General features: G+C 41.7%; 2 protein-coding genes across 2 annotated transcripts; one reads left to right on the top strand and one right to left on the bottom strand.

Annotated features, from left to right (window-relative positions):
• Nucleotides 1-12,640: 12,640 nt before the first annotated feature.
• si:ch211-110p13.9 (uncharacterized protein LOC562347 homolog) lies at nucleotides 12,641-14,892 on the bottom strand. The gene is made up of 4 exons (XM_029678136.2): nucleotides 14,675-14,892; nucleotides 14,444-14,573; nucleotides 14,224-14,357; nucleotides 12,641-14,093 (listed from the first exon to the last, which is right to left on the bottom strand). Exons 1-4 carry the CDS (start codon nucleotides 14,786-14,788, stop codon nucleotides 13,293-13,295), a joined length of 1,179 nt encoding a protein of 392 aa, XP_029533996.1. The 5' UTR covers nucleotides 14,789-14,892; the 3' UTR covers nucleotides 12,641-13,292.
• Nucleotides 14,893-14,931: 39 nt separating this feature from the next.
• Nucleotides 14,932-22,874, top strand: LOC115140073 (zinc finger CCHC domain-containing protein 8). Its single transcript, XM_065026657.1, has 14 exons — nucleotides 14,932-15,132; nucleotides 17,092-17,133; nucleotides 17,208-17,282; nucleotides 17,386-17,491; nucleotides 17,582-17,659; nucleotides 17,748-17,851; nucleotides 18,134-18,199; nucleotides 18,295-18,355; nucleotides 18,486-18,619; nucleotides 18,769-18,911; nucleotides 19,048-19,160; nucleotides 19,274-19,360; nucleotides 19,448-19,553; nucleotides 19,774-22,874. The coding sequence occupies exons 1-14, from the start codon at nucleotides 14,969-14,971 to the stop codon at nucleotides 20,679-20,681; spliced, it is 2,187 nt and encodes a 728-aa protein (XP_064882729.1). The 5' UTR covers nucleotides 14,932-14,968; the 3' UTR covers nucleotides 20,682-22,874.
• Nucleotides 22,875-23,124: the final 250 nt, after the last annotated feature.

Genomic DNA, 23,124 nt, shown 5'->3' with positions numbered 1-23,124 from the left:
ACAGAACTGTACCTGGAATACAAGGGTTGGATTTGCACTAAACAATTTCATGGCAGAAAAATCATGTAGAAAATCTGGTTTATGATTAGCCTCATATACATTATCTACATCTATCATTTTAAATTGAGAACATATAGCTAGCTCATCAATATGCAAATTATGTGTGAGTTTAGCTATTCTCTGCTTCAGGTGTACAATGACAAGGGGCACATTGATTTCACGTGCCCATTAGGCCAGTTATACCATCATACTGTAGGCCTATGGCTGCGTTTGCCACACCCTGATTCTTTTCACTTGTCCTCGTTATTGTCTCCACCCCCTCCAGGTGTCTCCTGTTTTCCCCAGTGTATTTCTCCCTGTGTTTCCTGTCTCTCTGTGCCAGTTCGTCTTGTATGTTCCAAGTCAACCAGTGGTTTTCTGCGTACTCCTGCTTTTGCTATTCTCTTTTTTCTAGTCCTGGTTTTGCCCCTTGCCTGTTCTGGACTCTGTACCCGCCTGCCTGACCATTCTGCCTGCCTTGACCACGAGCCGTTCGGCTACTCTGTACCTCCTGGACTCTGATCTGGTTTTGACCTTTTACCTGTCCACAACTATACTCTTTTTGGAATATTAAACACTGTAAGATTCCAACCATCTGCCTCCTGTGTCTGAATCTGGGTCTTTCCTTGTGTCATGATAGCATTGGTGATGCATGTCATCCATTATGATAAGCTGCGAGTGTAGCATTTCGCTAAACTCGCATTAACATCTGCTAACCATGTGTATGTGACTAATAAAATTATAAAAGATAAATGGGTTCACAATCAAAGGAAGCTGATTGGAGAGCTTACAACTGGACAAAAAGGTAATGTTCATTTGAGAAAGCAACACAGAAGCACAGACAAATTAAAGACAGATCCCCTTCACACCTTTTTATTGCAGAATTGTGATCTGTGATGAATGAACATTGGCACTAGTTTATCTTGAACCATGTTTTTAAGTCATCAATTAAAACAAGTTCAAACACTTCACTTCAATGAATCAAAATATAATTTCAAAGTGTACAAATAATCTAACTTGTTTGTAAATGTTAGACATCTTAGTAAATTAGGCTATTATTACTAAAGCATAATTTTGAGTGAACAAAAAAGTTGATACCAGACGTGGCAAACTTTGCTCCACTCCCTGATCTACTGGGTGGGGAGACTTCTATTCCAGCCCAGCAATAATACACATGATTATCAACTCATTAGTTTGATAAGTTGAATTAGGTGTGTTAGTGCTGGGCTGGAATAGAAGCCTGCACACCCAACATACCTCCAGGAGAAAGATTGGCCTGCTACAGTTGTAATATATGTGTGTGCCTTTTAACTGTATTGTTGTATACAACATTTGCTAACATACAGTGGGGCAAAAAAGCATTTAGTCAGCCGCCAAATTGTGCAAGTTCTCCCACTGAAAAAGATGAGAGGCCTGTAATTTTCATCATAGGTACACTTCAACTATGACAGACAAAATGAGAAGAAAAAAAAATCAAGAAAATCACATTGTAGGATTTTTTATTAATTAATTTGCAAATTATGGTGGAAAACAAGTATTTGGTCAATAACAAAAGTTTATCTCAATACTTTGTTACGTTTTCTGTAAGTCTTCACAAGGTTTTCACACACTGTTGCTGGTATTTTGGCCCATTCCTCCATGCAGATCTCCTCTAGAGCAGTGATGTTTTGGGGCTGTTGCTGGGCAATACGGACTTTCAACTCCCTCCAAAGATTTTCTATGGGGTTGAGATCTGGAGACTGGCTAGTCCAGTCCAGGACCTTGAAATGCTTCTTACGAAGCCACTCCTTCGTTGCCCGGGAGGTGTGTTTGGGATCATTGTCATGCTGGAAGACCCAGCCACGTTTCATCTTCAATGCCCTTGCTGATGGAAGGAGTTTTTCACTCAAAAAAAAATTCTCATTTTGTCTGTCATAGTTGAAGTGTAGCTATGATGAAAATTACAGGACTCTCATCTTTTTAAGTGGGAGAACTTAGAGTCCTTTAGGTGCCTCTTGGCACAGTGGTAGGTGGCCATGGCACCACTGCGACTTGTATGCTCTAGTCGGCTGGCCCTCGCTACATATTCGTCGCCAGACACACTGGCTCCAGGTCATCTACAAGTCCATGCTAGGTAAAGCTCCGCCTTATCTCAGTTCACTGGTCACGATGGCAACACCCATCCGTAGCACGCGCTCCAGCAGGTGTATCTCACTGATCATCCCTAAAGCCAACACCTAATTTGGCCGCCTTTCGTTCCAGTACTCTGCTGCCTGTGACTGGAACGATTTGCAAAAATCGCTGAAGTTGGAGACTTTTATCTCCCTCACCAACTTCAAACATCTGCTATCTGAGCAGCTAACCGATCGCTGCAGCTGTACATAGTCTATTGGTAAATAGCCCACCCATTTTCACCTACCTCATCCCCATACTGTTTTTATTTATTTACTTTTCTGCTCTTTTGCACACCAATATCTCTACCTGTACATGACCATCTGATCATTTATCACTCCAGTGTTAATCTGCAAAATTGTAATTATTCACCTACCTCCTCATGCCTTTTTGCACACAATGTATATAGACTCCCCCCTTTTTTTCTACTGTGTTATTGACTTGTTAATTGTTTACTCCATGAGTAACTCTGTTGTCTGTTCACACTCCTATGCTTTATCTTGGCCAGGTCGCAGTTGCAAATGAAAACTTGTTCTCAACTAGCCTACCTGGTTAAATAAAGGTGAAATAAAAAAAAATAAAAAAAACTTGCACAATTGGTGGCTGACTAAATACTTTTTTGCCCCACTGTAAGTAGACATACAGTGCATTTTGAAGGTATTCAGACCCCTTATTCTAAAATTGATTAAATAATTGTTTTTCCTCATCTACACATAAAAGCAAACACAGGTTTTTAGAATTTTTTGCGGAAAAATAAAAAAGTTAAAAGGAAATACCTTATTTACGTTAGTATTCAGACCCTTTGCTATGAGAATTGAAATTGAGCTCAGATGCATCCTGTTCCATGGATCATCCTTTAGATGTTTCTACCTGTGGTAAATTCAATTGATTGGACATGATTTGGAAAGGCACACACCTGTCTATATAAGGTCCCACAGTTGACAGCGCATGTAAGACAAAAACCAGGCCATGAGGTCGAAGTAATTGTCCGTAGAGCTCAAAGACAGGATTATGTCAAGGCACAGATCTGGAGAAGATTACCAAAAAATGTCTGCAGCTTTGAAGTGTCCCCAAGAACACCGTGGACTCCATCAGAGCTGAGCAATCGGGGGAGAAGGGCCTTGGTCAGAGAGGTGACCAAGAACCTGATGGTCACTCTGACAGAGCTCCAGAGTTCCTCTGTGGAGATGGGAGAACCTTCCAGAAGGACAACCATCTCTGCAGCACTCCACCAATCAGGTCTTTATGGTAGAGTGGCCAGACGGAAGCCACTCCTCAGTAATAAGGCACGTCAGCACGCTTGGAGTTTGCCAAGAGGCACCTAAAGGACTCTGACCATGAGAAACAAGATTCTCTGGTCTGATGAAACAAAGATTGAACTCTTTTCTTTGGCCTGAATGCCAAGTGTCACGTCTGTAGGAAACGTGGCACCATCCCTATGGTGAAGCATGGTGGTGGCAGCATCATCATGCTGTGTTGATGTTTTTCAGCGGCAGGAACTGGGAGGCTAGTCAGGATCGAGGGAAAGATGAATGGAGCAAAGAACAGAGAGATCCTCGACGTCTTGCTTCCAGACAAACTAAACACCTTCTTTGCCCGCTTTGAGGATAATACAGTGTCACTGACGTGGCCCGCTACCAAGGACTGCAGACCCCCCCCCCCCCTCTCCTTTGCCGTGGCTGACATAAGTAAGACATTTAAAGGTGTTAAACCTCGCAAGGCTGCCAGCCCAGACGGCAACCTAGCCGAGTCCTTAGAGCATGCACAGACCAGCTGGCTGGTGTGTTTACGGACATATTCAATCTCTCCCTATCCCACTCTGCTGTCCCCACATGCTTCAAGATGGCCACCATTGTTCCTGTACCCAAGAAGGCAAAGGTAACTGAACTGAATGACTATCGCCCCATAGCATTCACTTCTGTCATCATAAAGTGCTTTGAGAGACTAGTCAAGGATCATATCACCTCCACCTTACCTGTCACCCTAGATACCACCCCAATAGGTCCATAGACGATGCAATTGCCATCACACTGCCCTATCCCAATACCTATGTATTCCTGTTCATTGATTACAGCTCAGCATTCAACACCATAGTACACTCCAAGTTCATCATTAAGCTTGAGGCCCTGGGTCTCAACCCCGCCCTGTGCAACTGGGACCTGGACTTCCTGACAGGCCGCCCCCAGGTGTTGCAGGTAGGAAACAACACCTTCACTTCGCTGATCCGCAACACAGATCCTCAGCACAGAGGCCCCACAAGGGTGCGTGCTCAGCCCCCTCCTGTTCTCCCTGTTCACCCATGACTGTGTGGCCACGCACACCTCCAACTGTTGTGTCGTTTGCACGACACAACATTAGTAGGCCTGATTACCAACAATGACGAGACAGCCTACAGGGAGGAGGTGAGGGCCCTGGCAGAGTGGTGCCAGGAAAATAACCTCTCCCTCAATGTCGACAAAACGAAGGAGCTGATTGGAGACTTCAGGAAACAGCAGAGGGAGTACACCCCTATTCACGTCGATGGGACAGCAGTGGAGAAGGTGGACAGCTTCAAGTTCCTCGCCGTACACATCACTGACAATCTGAAATGGTCCACCCACACAGAATGTGGTGAAGGCGGCGCAACAGAGCTTCTTCAACCTCAGGAGGCTGAAGAAATTTGGCTTGGTCCCTAAGAGCCTCACAAACCTTTACAGATGCACAATTGAGAGCATCCTGTCAGGCTGGATCACCGCCTGGTATGGCAGCTGCACTGTCTACAACCACATGGCTCTCCAGAGGGTGGTACGGTCTGCCCCACGCATCACCGGGGGCACACTGCCTGCCCTCAAAGACACCTACAGCACCCAATGTCACAGGAAGTCCAAAAAGATCATCAAGGACATCAACCACCCGAACCACGGCCTGTTCACCCCACTATCATCCAGAAGGTGAGGTCGGTACAGGTGCATCAAAGCTGGGACAGAGATACTGAAAAACAGCTTCTATCTCAAGGCCATCAGACTGTTACATAGCCATCACTACTCGACTACCACCCGGCTACCCAACCCTGCATCTTAGAGGCTGCTGCCCTATATAGTCGGAAGTTTACATACACCTTAGCCAAATACATTTAAACTCAGTTTTTCACAATTCCTGACATTTAATCCTAGTAAAAATTCCCTGTCTTAGGTCAGTTAGGATCACCACTTTATTTTAAGAATGAGAAATGTCAGAATAATAGTAGAGAATGATTTATTTATTTCATCACATTCCCAGTGGGTCAGAAGTTTGCATACACTCAATTAGTATTTGGTAGCATTGCCTTTAAATTGTTTAACTTGGGTCAAACGTTTTGGGTAGCCTTCCACAAGCTTCCCACAATAAATTGGGTGAATTTTGGCCCATACCTCCTGACAGAGCTGATGTAACTGAGTCAGTTTTGTAGGCCTCCTTGCTCGCACACGCTTTTTCAGTTCTGCCAACAAATTTTCTATAGGATCGAGGTCAGGGCTTTGTGATGGCCACTCCAATACCTTGAGTTTGTTGTCCTTAAGCCATTTTGCCACAACTTTGAAAGTATGCTTGGGGTCATTGTCCATTTGGAAGACCCATTTGCAACCAAGTTTTAACTTCCTTACTGATGTCTTGAGATGTTGCTTCAATATATCCACATAATTTTCCGTCCTCATGATGCCATCTATTTTGTGAAGTGCACCAGACCCTCCTGCAGCAAAGCACCCCCACAACATGATGCTGCCACCCCCGACTTCAACTGTACATAGACATGGAATCACTGGCCACTTTAATAATGGAACACTAGTCACTTTCAATAATGTTTACATTCGGCTTTATTCATCTCATATGTATATACTGTATTCTATTCTATTGTATTTTTGTCAATGTCACTCCAACATTACTCGTCCTAATATTTATACATTTCTGAATTCCATTATTTTACTTTTAGATTTCTGTATTGTTGTGAATTGTTAGATACTACTGCACTGTTGGTTCTAGGAACACAAGCATTTCGCTACACCTGCAATAACATCTGCTAAATATGTGTATGTGACCAATAACATTTGATTTGATTTTTTGTTAAAGAAAATGGCAAAAAGCCTAGGCCTACCCCATGTTAGTTTAAGATTTTTAAGAAAATAAAACGGATCCGATTATATAAAGTTGTCTATAATGGCGCTTCTGTCCACGATGCTTTATGCTAGAAACAAGCTGTAAAATGGCCGGGGAAAATGGCCGGGGAAGTCTCCGATGCGTATAGGTATATCTTTGGTTTGTTCCTATGACATTGAGAGGCTGAGCTACAACCTTCTATATCCGAGAAGACAAAACATTGACTTTGCTTGGAAAGTAATCTAGTTCTGTCGCTATCATTTTTATAATATAGAAGATGTTTCAAACCCAGACAGCTTTTAGGGAAACACTTGGGCACAGATGTCAATTCAACGTCAATTGGTTCAATGTAATTTAATTGAAATGATGCCAAAATCTTCTCTCGTTTGGTTAAGCCACGAAAGAAGAGTAGCAGCAGGTAAAGCTTACATTTTCCCGTGTAGGTAGGCCTACCCTGTCTAGGTTGTAACGGTAGGCCTACCCTGTCTAGGTTGTAACGGTAGGCCTACCCTGTCTAGGTTGTAACGGTAGGCCTACCCTGTCTAGGTTGTAACGGTAGGCCTACCCTGTCTAGGTTGTAACGGTAGGCCTACCCTGTCTAGGTTGTAAAGGTAGGCCTACCCTGTCTAGGTTGTAAAGGTAGGCCTACCCTGTCTAGGTTGTAACGGTAGGCCTACCCTGTCTAGGTTGTAACGGTAGGCCTACTCTGTCTAGGTTGTAACGGTAGGTCTACTCTGTCTAGGTTGTAACGGTAGGTCTACCCTGTCTAGGTTGTAACGGTAGGCCTTCTCTGTCTAGGTTGTAAAGGTAAGCCTACCCTGTCTAGGTTGTAAAGGTAGGCCTTCTCTGTCTAGGTTGTAAAGGTAGGCCTACCCTGTCTAGGTTGTAAAGGTAAGCCTACCCTGTTTAGGTTGTAAAGGTAGGCCTACTCTGTCTAGGTTGTAAAGGTAGGCCTTCTCTGTCTAGGTTGTAAAGGTAGGTCTACTCTGTCTAGGTTGTAAAGGTAGGTCTACTCTGTCTAGGTTGTAAAGGTAAGCCTACCCTGTCTAGGTTGTAAAGGTAAGCCTACCCTGTCTAGGTTGTAAAGGTAAGCCTACCCTGTCTAGGTTGTAAAGGTAAGCCTACCCTGTCTAGGTTGTAAAGGTAAGCCTACCCTGTCTAGGTTGTAAAGGTAAGCCTACCCTGTTTAGGTTGTAAAGGTAGGTCTACTCTGTCTAGGTTGTAAAGGTAAGCCTACCCTGTCTAGGTTGTAAAGGTAAGCCTACCCTGTCTAGGTTGTAAAGGTAAGCCTACCCTGTCTAGGTTGTAAAGGTAAGCCTACCCTGTCTAGGTTGTAAAGGTAGGCCTACTCTGTCTAGGTTGTAAAGGTAGGCCTTCTCTGTCTAGGTTGTAAAGGTAGGCCTACCCTGTCTAGGTTGTAAAGGTAGGCCTACCCTGTCTAGGTTGTAAAGGTAGGCCTACCCTGTCTAGGTTGTAAAGGTAAGCCTACCCTGTCTAGGTTGTAAAGGTAGGCCTTCTCTGTCTAGGTTGTAAAGGTAGGCCTTCTCTGTCTAGGTTGTAAAGGTAGGTCTACTCTGTCTAGGTTGTAAAGGTAGGTCTACTCTGTCTAGGTTGTAAAGGTAGGCCTTACTTTTCCACCATAGAATCTAAGCAAGTACCTTATTTAGATTCATAATGTTTTAAATGACATTATTTGCAAACAGGGACAGTTTGTTGCCAACAAGACACACTGATTTGGCATTGGAGAAAGAGGCCTATTATAAAATGAACACATAGGCCTCTCTGTCCATGCCTAGCCTGTAATTTCGGTAATTGTAGTAAAGAAGATTATGCTACGGTCTCCAGTCATATAAAATGATGTAGAATTGGATGAAATGCGTTTATAAAAGGCTACTTTTTCCTGGACTCGCAAATGTAATGCCTTTATCTTTCCATCCCATACTCTCGTCCATGGCGGTCTGCGAACCCAGAACCTTCTGGACTGCAGCAAAATCAACATTTTGCAATGGCAATCTCCGGACATGAACCGCATTGAAAAACTGTGGTTTGAAGAGGGCAGTCCATAAGTGCAAACCAAAGAATATCAAGGATCTGGAAATATTCTGTATTGAGGAATGGTCTAAGATCCCTCCCAATGTGGTCTCCAATCTCATTAAACATTATAGAAATAGGCTCAGTGCCGTTATCCTAGAAAAAGTATGGTGCACAAAGTATTGAAAACAGGGGTGCCAATAATTGGGACATCTTTTTTGAGAAAAAAAAATCTATAACTGGTATATAAAATCTTTCTCTGAGCAATTGTGTTAGTATAATATCATTTCCCTTTTTTTGCAGTATAGCTAGCTCAGTATGTACTTATTTAAAAAAACAAAAACAACATTAAGTATTTTTTTTGCTCGTTATCAAGGGTGCCAATAATTGGAGGTGACTGTATATATTATTTTGAAAGAATATCTTTCAAATAATTTGCATACATGGAGGGATCGAGAAATCTGGTCACAAAGCGGGCACAGTGGACAGATAAGACATTTGAATACTATGTGTACATCTAAAATTGTGGGCACAATCAGGATGTGGACAAGATCAGGACAAAGGATGCATGTTAGCACCAGGTATAAACAAGGCTTATATTTGTCTGTGTGTGTGCTTTATGTAGGTGTATGGGCACAGTATGTGGCAATTTTCAGAATTAATCAAACCATAATTTTCGTTCTTGCGTAAAGACTCTCCAAACCTGTTATTTTTATTATTCATAAATAGCCTACTTTCCTAACCCTAAATAATCTACAAGATCAGAGTATTTTTAAATCTGCCAATTGGTGCTGAAAAAGAGACAAATATGATTATATTTAATGGCTTTCTTTCATTGATCCCTAATATTCTGAACCCATTCTCTCTATTTTCTATTGAGTTTGTCGAAAGAAAGTCTAACTAAAAATGTACACCATATTTAAAGGGATGGCTTAAGATAAAATGTGCTGAAAACGCCACAAGAATCTGTTGGCCAGCAAGTGGGAGGGTTTTCAGTGGTTGAATTACATTTATTCAGCACGCAAGGGAACCACACCTGCAAAGCCCGTCATGCAACTGAATAAGGTAAGTCTGAATACAGTACCAACTACTAAGAAGTGCGTAGGAAATGCGTGTGAGAATCAAACCCATAGAGCAGGCTACATTATGTTCAACAATATATTGACAAATGCCAAATCAAAAGTTGTTTTAAAATATTCATGTTTATATTTTTCAATATTCATAAATTCTTGTAACAAGTTTTTTTAAATCAAAATACTACTTTATTACAGATAAAGTGGTAAAGCGTCATATGACACCAATGTTTGCTTTGTTGTACCATAATCATTTGCATATTTATTACATTTTGGCCTTACCCAGGTCTCCTTTAAGACTCCATGTTTATCTGTAAGTGCTACAAAGCAAACATTGGTGTCATGAAGCTTTACCACTTGCTCTATAATATGAGTAGTCTTTATTTCAATTAAAAAGATTCAAATTAATGTAAAACGTTTTTGAAGTCAAAATACTACTCATATTACAGAGCAATCTGTAAAGCTTCATATGACACCAATGTTTGTTTTGTAGCGTCTACAGATGAAACATTATGGAGTCTTAAAGGAGACCTGGGGAAGGCCAAACGGTCATAAATATGCCAATTTATGATTAATTATTTCTCTACTATGCTTAAAGATTCAAATGTTACATACAGTGCATTCGGAAAGTATTCAGACTCCTTGAATTTTTCCACATTTTGTTAGTTGCAGTAGTTTTTATTTTTTTCCCTCAAATCTACACAGAATACCCCATAATTACAAAAAATAAAAAACTTATTTACATTCAAAACCATTCAAAAGTTTGGGGTCACATAGAAATGATTGTTTTTGAAAGAAAGGCAAATTATTTTGTCCATTAAAATATCAAATTGATCCGAAATAGAGAGTAAACATTGTTAATGTTGTAAATGACTATTGTAGCTGGAAACGGCAGATTGCCTATGTAGATATTCCATTAAAAACATACAGAGGCCCATTATCAGCAACAATCATTCCTGTGTTCCAATGGCACGTTGTGTTAGCCTTTTAAAATTATGAACTTGGATTAGCTAATTGTTCGTTAAAAAAAATCATTTTGCAATTATGATAGCACAGCTGAAACGGTTGTGCTGATTAAAGAAGCAATAAAAGCCTTCTTTATACTAGTTGAGTAACTGGAGCATCAGAGGTGACTTGTGAGGCTTCTGTTTCTCAAACTAGACACTAATGTACTTGTCCTCTTGCTCAGTTGTGCACTGGGGCCTCCCACTCTTTATTCTGGTTAGAGCCAGTTTGCCCTGTTCTGTGAAGGGAATAGTACACAGCGTTGTACGAGATCTTCAGTTTCTTGGTAACTTCTCGCATGGAATAGCCTTCATTTCTCACAACAAGAATAGACTGACAAGTTTCAGAAGAAAGTTAATTCTTTCTGGCCATTTTGAGCCTCTAATCGAACCCACAAATGCTGATGCTCCAGATACTCAACTAGTCTAAAGAAGGCCAGTTTTATTGCTTCTTTAAAATCAGCACAACAGTTTTCAGCTGTGCTAACATAATTGAAAAAGGGTTTTCTAATGATCAATTAGCCTTTTAAAATTATAAACCTGGATTAGCTAACACAACGTGCCATTGGAACACAGGAGTGACGGTTGCTGATAATGGGCCTCTGTAGATATTCCATTAAAATCAGCTGTTTCCAGCTACAACAGTAATTTACAATGACTACACTGTATTTATGATCAATTTGATGTTATTTTAAATGGACAAAAAGTGTGCTTTTTTTCTAAAACAAGGACATTTCTAAGTGACCACAAACTTTTGAATTGTAGTGTAAGTATTCAGACCCTTTGATATGAGACTCGAAATTGAGCTCACGTGCGTCCTGTTTCCAATGATCATCCTTGTTGATGTTGATGTTTCTACAAATTGATTGGAGTCCACCTGTGGTAAATTCAATTGATTGAACATGATTTGGAAAGGCACACACCTGTCGATATAAGGTATCACAGTTAACGGTGCATGTCAGAGCAAAAACCAAGCCATGAGGTCGAAGGAATTGTCCGTTGAGCTCCGAGACAGGATTGTGTCAATGCACAGATCTGGGGAAGGGTACCAAGAAATGTCTGCAGCATTCAAGGTCCCCAAGAACACAGTGGCCTCCATCATTCTTAAATGGAAGAGGTTTGGAACCACCAAGACTCTTCCTAGAGCTGGCCGCTCTGCCAAACTGAGCAATCGGGGGAGAAGGGCCTTGGTCAGGGAGGTGACCAAGAACCCAATGGTCAATCTGACAGAGCTCGAGTTCCACTGTGGAGATGGGAGAACCTTCCAGGACAACCATCTCTGCAGCACTCCACCAATCAGGCCTTTAAGGTTGAGTGGCCAGACAGAAGCCATTCCTCAGTAAAAAAGTATGACAGCCCGCTTGGAGTTTGCCAAAAGGCATCTAAAGACTCTGACCATGTGAAACAACATTCTCTGGTCTGATGAAACCATGATTGAACTTTTTGGCCTGAATGAAAAACGTCACGTCTGGAGAACACCGTAGGGATGGTGCCAGGTTAAGCAAGGTGGTGGCAGCATCATGCTGTGGGAATGTTTTTCAGCAGCAGGGACTGAGGTACTAGTCAGGATCGAGGGAAAAATGAACGGAGCAATGTACAGAGAGATCCTTGATGAAAACCTGCTCTGGAGCGCTCAGGACCTCAGACTAGGACGAGGGTTCACCTTCCAACAGGACAATGACCCTAAGCACACAGCCAAGACAACAGAGGAGTGGTTCGGGTCAAGTCTCAATGTCCCAGAGTGGCCCAACCAAAGCCCGGACTTGAACCCAATCTAACATCTCTGGAGAGACCTGAAAATAGCTGTGCAGCGACGCTCCCCATCCAACCTGGCAGAGCTTGAGAGGATCTGCAGATAAGAATGGGAGAAACTCCCAAAATACAGGTGTGCCAAGCTTGTAGCATCATACCCAAGAAGACTCGAGGCTGTAATCGCTTCCAAAGGTGCTTCAACAAAGTACTGAGTAAAGGGTCTGATTACACATGTTAACGTGAGGTTTTTCTTTACAAAAGTGTAAAAACCTGTTTTTACTTTGTCAATTTTAGAATAAGGCTCTATCGTAACAAAATGTGGAAAAAGTCAAGGGGTCTGAATACTTTCCGAAGGCACTGTATATGTCAACAATTCTTCCTCCGAAGGACTATTCTATGGACTACATTTTGTGAAAATCCCACAAATCATGGACTTTTTTTTGTCTGGGTAAATTGCTTGAATAAAACTTGTTCCGGGAATCAGCCATAAGAGTTTATTGAAGCAATTGCAGGGAAAATTACTGGTGTAAAGTACTATTCAATTCAAGCATTTACATAGCATTAGACAAACAAAACCATTTTGCCCCAACAGTGCAACCCTGGCGCTGTACTTTCAGCACCATGAAGGGTGCTCCAATTGCTTAAAATGACATCTCATAAAGATCTATTACCTATGCCTAATAGTCATACTCATATTATTATTACAAATAGAAGATGACTTCTCACAATGGTGCTCATTTAGAAATGTTAGATCAAAGCTGAATCAATGTCTTGCAAGATCACATTGATAATTTGCATTTTACATAACAGAACCGACTATAATACATACCATAGCATAGTAGGCCTATAACATTACTGTTACACCAAAAACAACACCTCATTTCTAATGAGATTTTACATTAAATTCCTCTTTTAAAGTAATTGCATGGAAAAGATCATGTGTAACAAATTAGGAACTAGAATACTAATAATAGAAATTCAACATGATCTCTATGGTACCAATGTTTGGGTGGAAAAAATAGCTAATTATCAATTAAATCAATGTTTTAATTTTAAAAGTAACTCATTTACTTTTAAGCAATTTTTACTTGAGTAGTTTTTTTTACAACAGTAGTTTTACTTTCTTCAGTACTTAATCTAAATTCACCTTAAGACTTGAGTAAAGCACATGTGCAACACCAGTGATGAGGTTGTGGTTGGCAAACTCCAGGATTAGGAGCAGGATGGGGTACTCACTCTGTCTCTTCCACAGGGTTGAGTCATCACTCAGACCCATCCAGTGGAGCAGCAGTGTTCGCATGGCCTCTGGAAAAAGCTCTGAGGCCAGTTCCTCTGCAGGTGGCAGATCTGTGATTCTCTCTATGTGTCGCACCTTGAAGCCCTCTACCTGCTGGCTGATACTACTGTTGGCTCCATGGAACTGCTGGCCAAGCCAGCAGCCTATAGAGTGAAGCAGGTGGCTGGAGTACACAGAGCCCCACTTCCGAGCCTCTAGCAGAGCTAGTACAATGTCCGCCACATCCCTCTCCTCCAGGGGCCTGCTCACACAGCGCTCAATGCTCTCCAACAGAAGCAGTATGGTCTCCTGCTGGTCGGTCCCCAGCTGTTTCTTAGAGCTCAGCTTTTCCTCCAAGCCCTGCAGTTTTTGACTTAAGATGGAGGGACATAGATGGACTGGCTGTGCTGGCATACTCTCATTTGGCAGAAAGCAGTAATCGTGGTCTGCTGAAGTGTCACCTGAAGGGCCTGTGTCTGCCTCTGGGATTTCACCAGATTGAGATGGGTAAACTTGGGGATTCCGGGACATCAGTTTGAGCTTTAGGTCTTGGTCATACATCTCCACAACGATCTGGGGTGGTGGAGGATCCAGCTGGACACTCAGGTTGTAGTTCATCTTTAGTGGGATGTCATTTAGGCGGGACTTCCATATCTCCTACAGTATGAGTGACCATTAAGTATCAGTACATTACTTGTTGGCCTACTTCAAGCATTCATCAAGTGAAATTGTAGGTTGTAGCCTCTATGGGTGGATTTGTTATATAACCAGGAGTCTGAAATATTACCTGAAAGTTCTCCAACACAGAGAGCTGCTCTTGTTTACTATACATTTCAAATGCCACTCGAAAAACACCTTGGATGCTGTAGAACCACATGCAATTGTTGGCAGTGGGTACCCTCAGTCCATGGAATCTAAAAGCTGTGAATTGCAAACAAACAAGATATGATATCCATAAACCATGCAACTTGCTTTATGGTGTTCTGTATCTGGGAATAAAAACTTACCTGAGGAGAAATTTAGTTTAGTTGCCAATCCTTTCTTTGCAAACTTTGCATGATATCTGGGATGGTTCTCTGTGCGGATATCAGTGTTTGAGAAGAGATCAGCCCCTAAAAAGAGAGGAACCATTGATCCCTAAAGAAGAGCAAAAAGAAGAAGTCCAAATTTTTAAATGTACTGAGAGACAGCTAATGCAGGCTATTCGCTAACGTTAGCTATGCAGCTATGTAACTCACCTCGATAGGACAGCTCGTCACTTTGAAAGAGCTTCTATTTGACAAGTATATGAAGCGAACTTTCAGCTTGCCACCATCCCAACGCGGTAACTGGATAGTTGTGAATGTTGACATTATAAACCAGAAAGTTAGTTACAGCAATTGAACAACTTTATTGTAATATTCCGCAGGCCCTCTCATGCTTTAATGTTGATGACGACAAGAGAAATGCTGGTGAAAGGAAACATCCTGAACATGTGACATAAAACAACCAATCAACGCTCTTGCGGGAGTACGTTAAGCAAAAGAGCGAAGATGGCCGAGGTAGATTTTGGTGACAGTGAACTCTTTCAGCAATTGGGAGAGAGTATGCCTACTGCAACTCACATTCGGTTCACGGAGGATGGAGAAGAAGGCTCTGAGCTCAAGGGAAGATTGGGGGAGTGTGAGGAAACAATACGGAGTTTGATAGAAGAGAATATCCTTGTGTGTGAGAAGCTAGCAGGTGTTCGCTAGCTAGGCACGGTCATAGGTTCTAAATTAGATTGAGTACAGCTAGACCAGTAGTGACTTTAGTAGCAGGTTAGAATGTACGGAACAGGCTAGGATAATTAACGTGGCAGGTTAGGAAAAAGCTAATGCCGTGTTCAAGACAACTGGGAACTCGTGGGGGGGGAGTGCCAACAAATATTTTTGAACAGTCATCAACTCAGAATGTCAAGTCGGGAACTTGGGTGTCTTTCTATAGCAGCGTTTCTCAAACTCAGTCTTGGGGTCCCCCCCTGAGTGTACATTTTAGTTTTTTTGCTCTAGCACTACACAGCTGATTCCAATAACCAACTCATCATGCATTGATTATTTTAAATATGTACTATACAGATCGCTCCACCATTTCCTGGTAGCACAACTTCTAATAGTTGCTTGTTTAGTCAAACAAATTACAAGTACAGTGTAGAGAATCATTGTACCATCTAAAGCGCTATGAAATATATTAACAATCATCCTAAATATTGTATTTTCAGCTGTTTGAAGCTATTGTACAAAAGCAAGACGCAAAAACTAAACTTAAGACCGGGAAGCATAGAACATAAGCAGATCTACCGCGTCTTAGACTTGCGTTCAATATGAATGACAGAGCTTTAACACATTTCTATTTGAATTTGGTCAGGTTGCCCAAAAAGTTTCATATTGCTGTGTAGTGTTAGGGCAAAAAACAAATCCTGTTCTAGAGCGTCAACTGACGTCATGATTTGACAGCGTGTTTCCTGAGTTCCCATTTGTCTTGAAAGCACCATTAGGAGGATTGGCTAAAATTCTCTTCTAAATAGAGCCCCACAGTGGCGGTGTCATAATACCCATAAAACCTAGCGGTTAAACAGGGAAATCGTTCCAATCTTTTTTCCCATCAGGGAATTAGAAACACTGAAGGTCTGAGTTTTTCGTGTAGGCTTACCCTGGCATAACATTTTGATGTCCAAAACGTATTTATATGGTTATGGTGACATCAATATTCATCTCTATTTACTCTCAGATTCAAAAATGCTAATTAACATCAAAGTAGATATTATGCAAGACTACAAATCACTGCATGTAACCTCTAGCTGACACCTTTGCTGAAAGATCGTATCAATTTAAAGCTTGCACAAGCCAGTTCACAGAATTGCCAATTTATTCATAGTTAATCCAGAGATTCCTACCTTTGCCTTGATTCGGCAGTCTCCTCCAGATCATCATGTCGTTTGTAGTTCTTCATGATAGCTACATTAGCAGCTGATTAGCATTTAATTTTTGTGGGGTGAATATATTGATAAAAGTCACCTTGTCCAAGAGAGTTTTACACAGTTATCAAAACGTCATGCCAGGGTAAGCCTACACGAAACACAATGGTAGAAAAATGATTGGAACCATTTCCTTGTTTGACCGCTAGGTTTTATGGGTATTATGACTCATACTTTGGTACTCTATTGCTACGAAAAGTAATTTCTGGTAGTAGCTGTACTCCCAAGTCACAACCACCATCAGGTCTGGCCTAACGTTAGCTAGCTAGCAAAAGAGAAAATGTATTGTATGTCTTTGATTGGACGTGCCCCTTGAGAGCACTTTAGATCACTATCACTATTGCAGTTAAATACTATACTAGCTAGAACCCATGCAAAAAGTAATGTTTTCTGTCCTGTCATCTGCGAAGCTGTAGTAACTCCCAAGTCTGGTGGAGTGAATGGTTGCAGAAAAATGTTAGATTTGGTCACACTCTTCAATGAAGCACTGCAGATTCTATGTACATAGCTAGAAGTAGTCACTTTACATTCATCCAATGATAAATAGCTTGGTAGGACTGAACCTTTTCCAAACAAACTAACGTTAGCAGACTGACTTGTTTGATGTCTAGCTATGTTTTGATATGAAGTACCTCTTCTTTCCTTAACCTATTGTCCACACCAAGAGTTGAAGAGAAAATTGAAAGTGTTGACAAGGCCAAGGTAAGTTATTAAACAACTCACTAGACTAGATACCTTTCCACAGTAATGTCCTCATTCAAATGTTTTTCTTCCAGTGGCATTAATGTTGAAAACATCAAGATTGATGGTCCTCTTCTACACATCCTTTTTGCAAACAATAACATCTCAAAGTAGGTATTTTTTGGGCTTTAGAAACATAATTGGAGAAATGTACTTACTTGATTAGATGATCTTTGGGTATTAACATGTGAACTGTTGATCTTCTTTTTCCAGGCAATGCCGTCAAGAAATTGAAGACTGCCTCTGTAGTATTGTTCAGAAACAGCAGCAGCAGGGAGAAGTTGAAAAAGGAAATCCCTACGGAAATGTCAACCCTCAGGTGCATTTCCAGATTTCCTCCTCAAGCTTCAAGAAGGAACAGTTAATTACAATTAAAATATTTTACATCTCTGTTTTCTTCCCCATGCAGTCTTCAAGTTTCATTATGGAAGAAGATCAGAAGACCAAGACCTCCTGTGGAATCAAAAAGATTAAGGAGGCCTTCAGTGTGAGTTTTTTGGGGAATGGGGACAATCTAAGTGTCCAGACCATGCTTTGTTTGTCTGGATATAATATTTGTCTCTCTCTTTTCACAGATGGTGGGAAGTGTCCTGTATTTCACCAGTTTCTGTCTGGACAAACTTGGACAGCCCCTGCTAAATGATAACCCCCAGCAGACAGAAGGATGGGAGGTTCCAAAGTATCCTCAACACTGCTTTCTCTTCCCCTTGTCCTTCACTCCCATCTTCAACAATGACACATTTCAGTGTAGAGTCAAGCTTTGGTTGTTGGAGAAAATCAACTGGAGAGGATTCTCAGTTGCCATTCTTTGAACATTGAACCATTATCTTCCTTGTCTTTCGTTGTGTGTATATGAATGTATGTTGGAGTCGTTATATGAGAAAAAAAATAGAAGTGTGTTTTGTTACCCACTTTTAAACTACAGTTGCATCATTTATTGAGTTTCTGAATTGTTGCAAAGATATCAGCAGATCTTCAGCCAGGTCATTGCCTTAGATGGACAAGAAGTACAGATGAAAGAGAAAAGGTATAGCAGACATTCTTATGATTTAAAAAATAAAAATTATGCAAGAAATATCTGTAAATGATAATATCTTACTGTGCTGTTTGTGCCCACTGCAGAGCTAAGCCTTGTTGTTTCAACTGTGGGTTGGATGGTCATCAACTTCGAGACTGTCCTCAGGTAAGTCTTGAATAACTTTGGACTTTAATGTGCATCATGTAACAGGAAAGTTGCTCACTTTCTATGGCCAGACAGAAGAGCTTAAAATCAGGTTTGATGTGATCAGCTCTGTTCATGTTTGCTCCTTTAGCCAAAGGACATGGCCAGAATCAACAAGAAGCGGAAGGAGTTTTGTCACGGTAACCAGGGAAACCTGAGCAATCAGCGTTACCATGCTGATGAAGTGGAGGAGCGATTTGCCAAATACAAACCTGGATTCATAAGGCAAGGCAGATTGAAAATGTCTGATGGCCTTGACATAATAAGATACCAATTTGTTATCAGTTGTTGCATGGTTAAAGTGAAGTTGTTGTAGAGCTTGGGTTTTTGATATCTTATATCTCTTACCCATTGGGGTTTGTGTTTTCTTACAGTGAGAAGCTGCTGTCTGCACTGGGAGTTGATATGAACGCACTACCACCTCACATCTACCGCATGAGGCAGCTAGGCTACCCACCTGGCTGGCTTAAGGAGGCAGAGATGGAGAACTCCGGTCTCATGCTTTATGATGGGAAGGGTAAGATTTCACCCAGAAAGACCATAGCCACTTTACATAATAAGATAATACATCCTTGACTGGCCTTTCAGTTTTGGTTGATACACTGCTCTTTCATGATTCTCATTCATATTGCGCTGCTGTGTTCACTATATAGTTTCAAGTGATGAAGAACCAACAGAGGACAATGGACCAAAAATCTCCTATGATGTTTCCAAGCTTGTAGATTTCCCAGGCTTCAATATATCTTCACCCCCTAGTGTGAAGGATGTAAGTCTCCTTGAAAGCAGTTTGATATCTGGCCATCATTAAGGTACAAGCACAGAGGTCTTGGCCACCACTTGTAAACCTTGCACTGACATTTTTCCCCCCATGATTTTTAGGACTACAGGCTATATGGCTCTATTCCAATGCAGCATAATCACATGAAGCAAAATTTTGCTGCTTATCTCTCCAACAATTTTCCAATGGTAAGTTAAAAATGATCCTATTTCACTTTTTAATCAATTGTTTGCCACTATGTGTGCACAATATAAACTAATATATTTTGCCAATAGCCTGGTGCCAACTGCAATAAAAGACCACATGAATCCTACTCAACTCCCCGGCAGACAAAGAAAAGGAGATCTGATGCCAGGAGTTCAGATATGGACTTTGATTCAGGTAGAGGTGTTATAATTCCAGGTGTCTGAACACAAAGGGAAAACAATTAACGCGATAGCGACCAGCAGATTAATATATTCTGCTTTACATAACTTTTCAATGTCATTATGACTGGTCGTCCTGTCTGCAAAAACAGGAAAATACTTTTGCGTCGCTTATGTTGTATGTGTGCAATGGCTGTGCCTGGCAGTGCATAACACTTGTCAGTGTCTGTTTCCAGACCAGGATACTACACCCCGCCGCCACCGGAGCTCAGACAGCTTCCAGTTCCAGCCCCCGCTGCCTCCTGGCTCACCATCCTTTGGTTCACCCCCTCCCTTACCTCATGGTACTCCGCCAGCTACTCCCACACCACCTCCTCTTCCTAAGGGAACACCTCCCCCCACACCCACAAATGGCTCAAGGGCCCTGCGGGGACGCACTGTGAGAGGGAGTGAGGAGTCTGCAGGCGGGGAGGAGGAAGAGCTGACACTGGAAGAGCTGGAGGAGCAGCAGAGGCTGATCTGGGCAGCATTGGAAAATGCTGACACAGCCACCAACAGTGACTCTGAGACACCAGCTGTTGGAACACCCCTCCCCAGCTCGCCCAGCATCTCCACACCTGCCCATGTTGACACTGAAACTGAAATGGAGAATGGTGAGACTGAAGATTATGAGGAAAAGGAGGGATCTATGGAGGCTGCCAGCCACAACAGTGATGAGCAGATCAGTGTTGAGACATCTAGCAAATGTCAGGATTATGAGGAACATGCTGAAGATAAAGGCACGGTGGTTGAAAACAAAGGCAGCTTACTGCAATCACCAGACGAAGAAGAGGGCCCTCAGAGCCCTGTAGCTGCCACAGATAGAGGCAATGTGCTTGCACAGAAGGTCAGATTGCTGCAAACGCCAGTGCACCAAGTGAGTCATCAGTCGGATCCCTCAGGTCAAGATGCTATGGAGGGAGATGTGTCTGACTCTTTGGGGAATGTAATGGCCGTGCCTCACCGGAGTAGGTTTGCACAGGGCATTATTCCCTTTGAGGACACGCCAGAATTCACAGAAGTTGCTGAGGCCACCGGGACATACCTTCGAATCCGAGACTTGCTGAAAGGTTCCCCCCGAAATATGGCGAAAATCAAAAAGTGAGAAAAGACTGGTTTGAATTCCAATCCAGGGATTATTTTGCATAAACACTTAAAAAAAAAAAAAAAAAAAAAACATTTAACAAGTCTGTGGATTTCATACACTTTCCTTTTTGTAAGTGTGCCACAGAAATTGGAGCGAAACAGTTTGGTGACCTCATTCAAACATCCTTTTTAATGTTTTATTTTTTGTACTAAACTGAATATCTTTTCTGTGTATGAGTTAGCTGGGGTCTAAAGATGCAAGGTTTTTCTTTCAGGAAACCCCATTGCTAGTTTAGGTAGTGTCTGTTTTGACATTCACATAATCATTTTTGTAGCAATGACAACATCCATATTGCTCTTTTTAGGTGTAAAGATTTTATAAAATGTTTTTCCTCTTTCTGTTTTTACCATCAATTGATATTTTTACAATTAGATAAGTCTCATTGCAGTCTAGGTGCGCCTCCTTTTCTCATGGTTCAAGAAGCCTCCCATTGGCTACTCTTATCAAATAAGGACATTCATTTTGATGTTCTTTTAAAGTTAATTTGAAACTCGTTGATTTTTACAATTCTATCTTGACACAGGAAATGGGTCTCTGCATTCAGAATCTCACTACAGCAATATGGCTGTGCATAATCTCATGTTTATTATTTTTATATATTTTTTTTAATGTATTTTTTTCTCCACAATTTCGTGGTGTTCAATTGGTAGTTACAGTCTTGTCTCATCGCTGCAACTCCCGTATGGACTCGGGAGAGGCGAAGGCCAAGAGCTGTGTGTCATCCGAAGCACAACCCAGCCAAGCCGCACTGCTTCTTGACACAATGCTCACTTAACCCTGAAACCAGCCGCACCAATGTGTCGGAGGAAATGCCGTACACCTGGCAACCGTGTCAGCATACACTGCGCCCACCACAGGAATCGCTAGTGTGGGATGGGTCAAGGACATCCCTGCTGGCCAAACCCTCGCTTAACGCAGACGACACTGGGCCAATTGTGCGCTGCCCCATGGGTCTCCCGGTCGAGGCCAGCTGCGACAGAGCCTGGACTCGAACCCAGAATCTCTAGATGTTGATTTATTTTTAAGTAACAACCATTGCTGTCAGCATCAAAGACATCTCTGCTCTAATTGCTACTACAGAATGGCACTAGATGGCAGCAACACTTAATTTGACCACTACAATACATTTGACTATTTGTATTTACTAAGGATCCCCATATTTCCTTGGGTCCAGCAACATTAAGGAAGTTATATACAATTTAAAATATTGCATGACATAACACTTTTCACAATCCATTAAGTGTGTGCCCTCAGGCCACTAGTCTATCACATATCTACAATACCAAATCCATGTGTACTTGTGTGTTTGTTTTTCACAGTCCCCACGGTTCCATAATGTGTATTTTTATATATTTTTTTTTATCTGATTCTACTGCTTGCATCAGCTACCTGATGTGGAATGGAGTTCCATGTAGCCATGGCTCTATGTAGTACTGTGCGCCTCCCATAGTCTGTTCTTGACTTTGGGATTGTGAAGAGACCTTTGGTGGCATGTCTTGTGGGGTATGCATGGGTGTCTGTGCTGTGTGCTAGTAGTTTAAACAGACACCTTGGTGCATTCAGCATGTCAACACTTCTTACAAAAACAAGTAGTGATGAAGTCTCCTCCACTTTGAGCCATCACAGATTTACATGCATAATATGAATGTTCGCTCCCTCTGTACTCAAGGGCCAATCGTGCTGCCCTGTTCTGAGCCAATTGTAATTTTCCAAGGTCCCTCTTTCTGGCACCTGGCCACACGATTGAACAGTAGTCCAGGTGCGACAAAACCAGGGCCTGTAGTCCCTGCCTTGTTGATAGTGTTGTTAAAAGGCAGAGCAGTGCTTTATTATGGACAGACGTCTCCCCATCTTAGCTACTGTTGTATCAACGTGTTTTGACCATGACAGTTTACAATCCGGGGTTACTCCAAGCAGTTTAGTCACCTCAACTTGCCCAATTTCCACATTATTTATTACAAGCTTTAGTTGAGGTTTATGGTTTAGTGAATGATTTGTTGCAAATACAATGCTTTTAGTTTTTTATATTTAGGACTTACTTATTCCTTGCCACCCATTCTGAAACTAACTGCAGTGATTTCACTCGCTAAAGTAGCTGACGTGTATAGTGTTGAGTCATCCGCATACATCAATAAATCAAATGCAAATTAATTACTTAAAAATCATACAATGTGATTTTCTGGATTTTTGTTTTAGATTCCGTCTCTCACAGTTGAAGTGTACCTATGATAAAATGTTCAGACTTCTACATGCTTTGTAAGTAGGAAAACCTGCAAAATCGGCAGTGTAACAAATACTTGTTCTCCCCCCTGTATGTATTCATCCCCTTTGCTATGAAGCGCCTAAATAAGATCTGGTGCAAACAATTACCTTCAGAAGTCACATAATTAGTTAGATTGCA

Source organism: Oncorhynchus nerka, linkage group LG13 (genome assembly GCF_034236695.1).
Source record: "Oncorhynchus nerka isolate Pitt River linkage group LG13, Oner_Uvic_2.0, whole genome shotgun sequence".
Classification (NCBI taxonomy): Eukaryota; Metazoa; Chordata; class Actinopteri; order Salmoniformes; family Salmonidae; genus Oncorhynchus; species Oncorhynchus nerka.
Note: the sequence above shows the minus strand (reverse complement) of the source record. Positions and strands in the feature narration are given on the sequence as shown.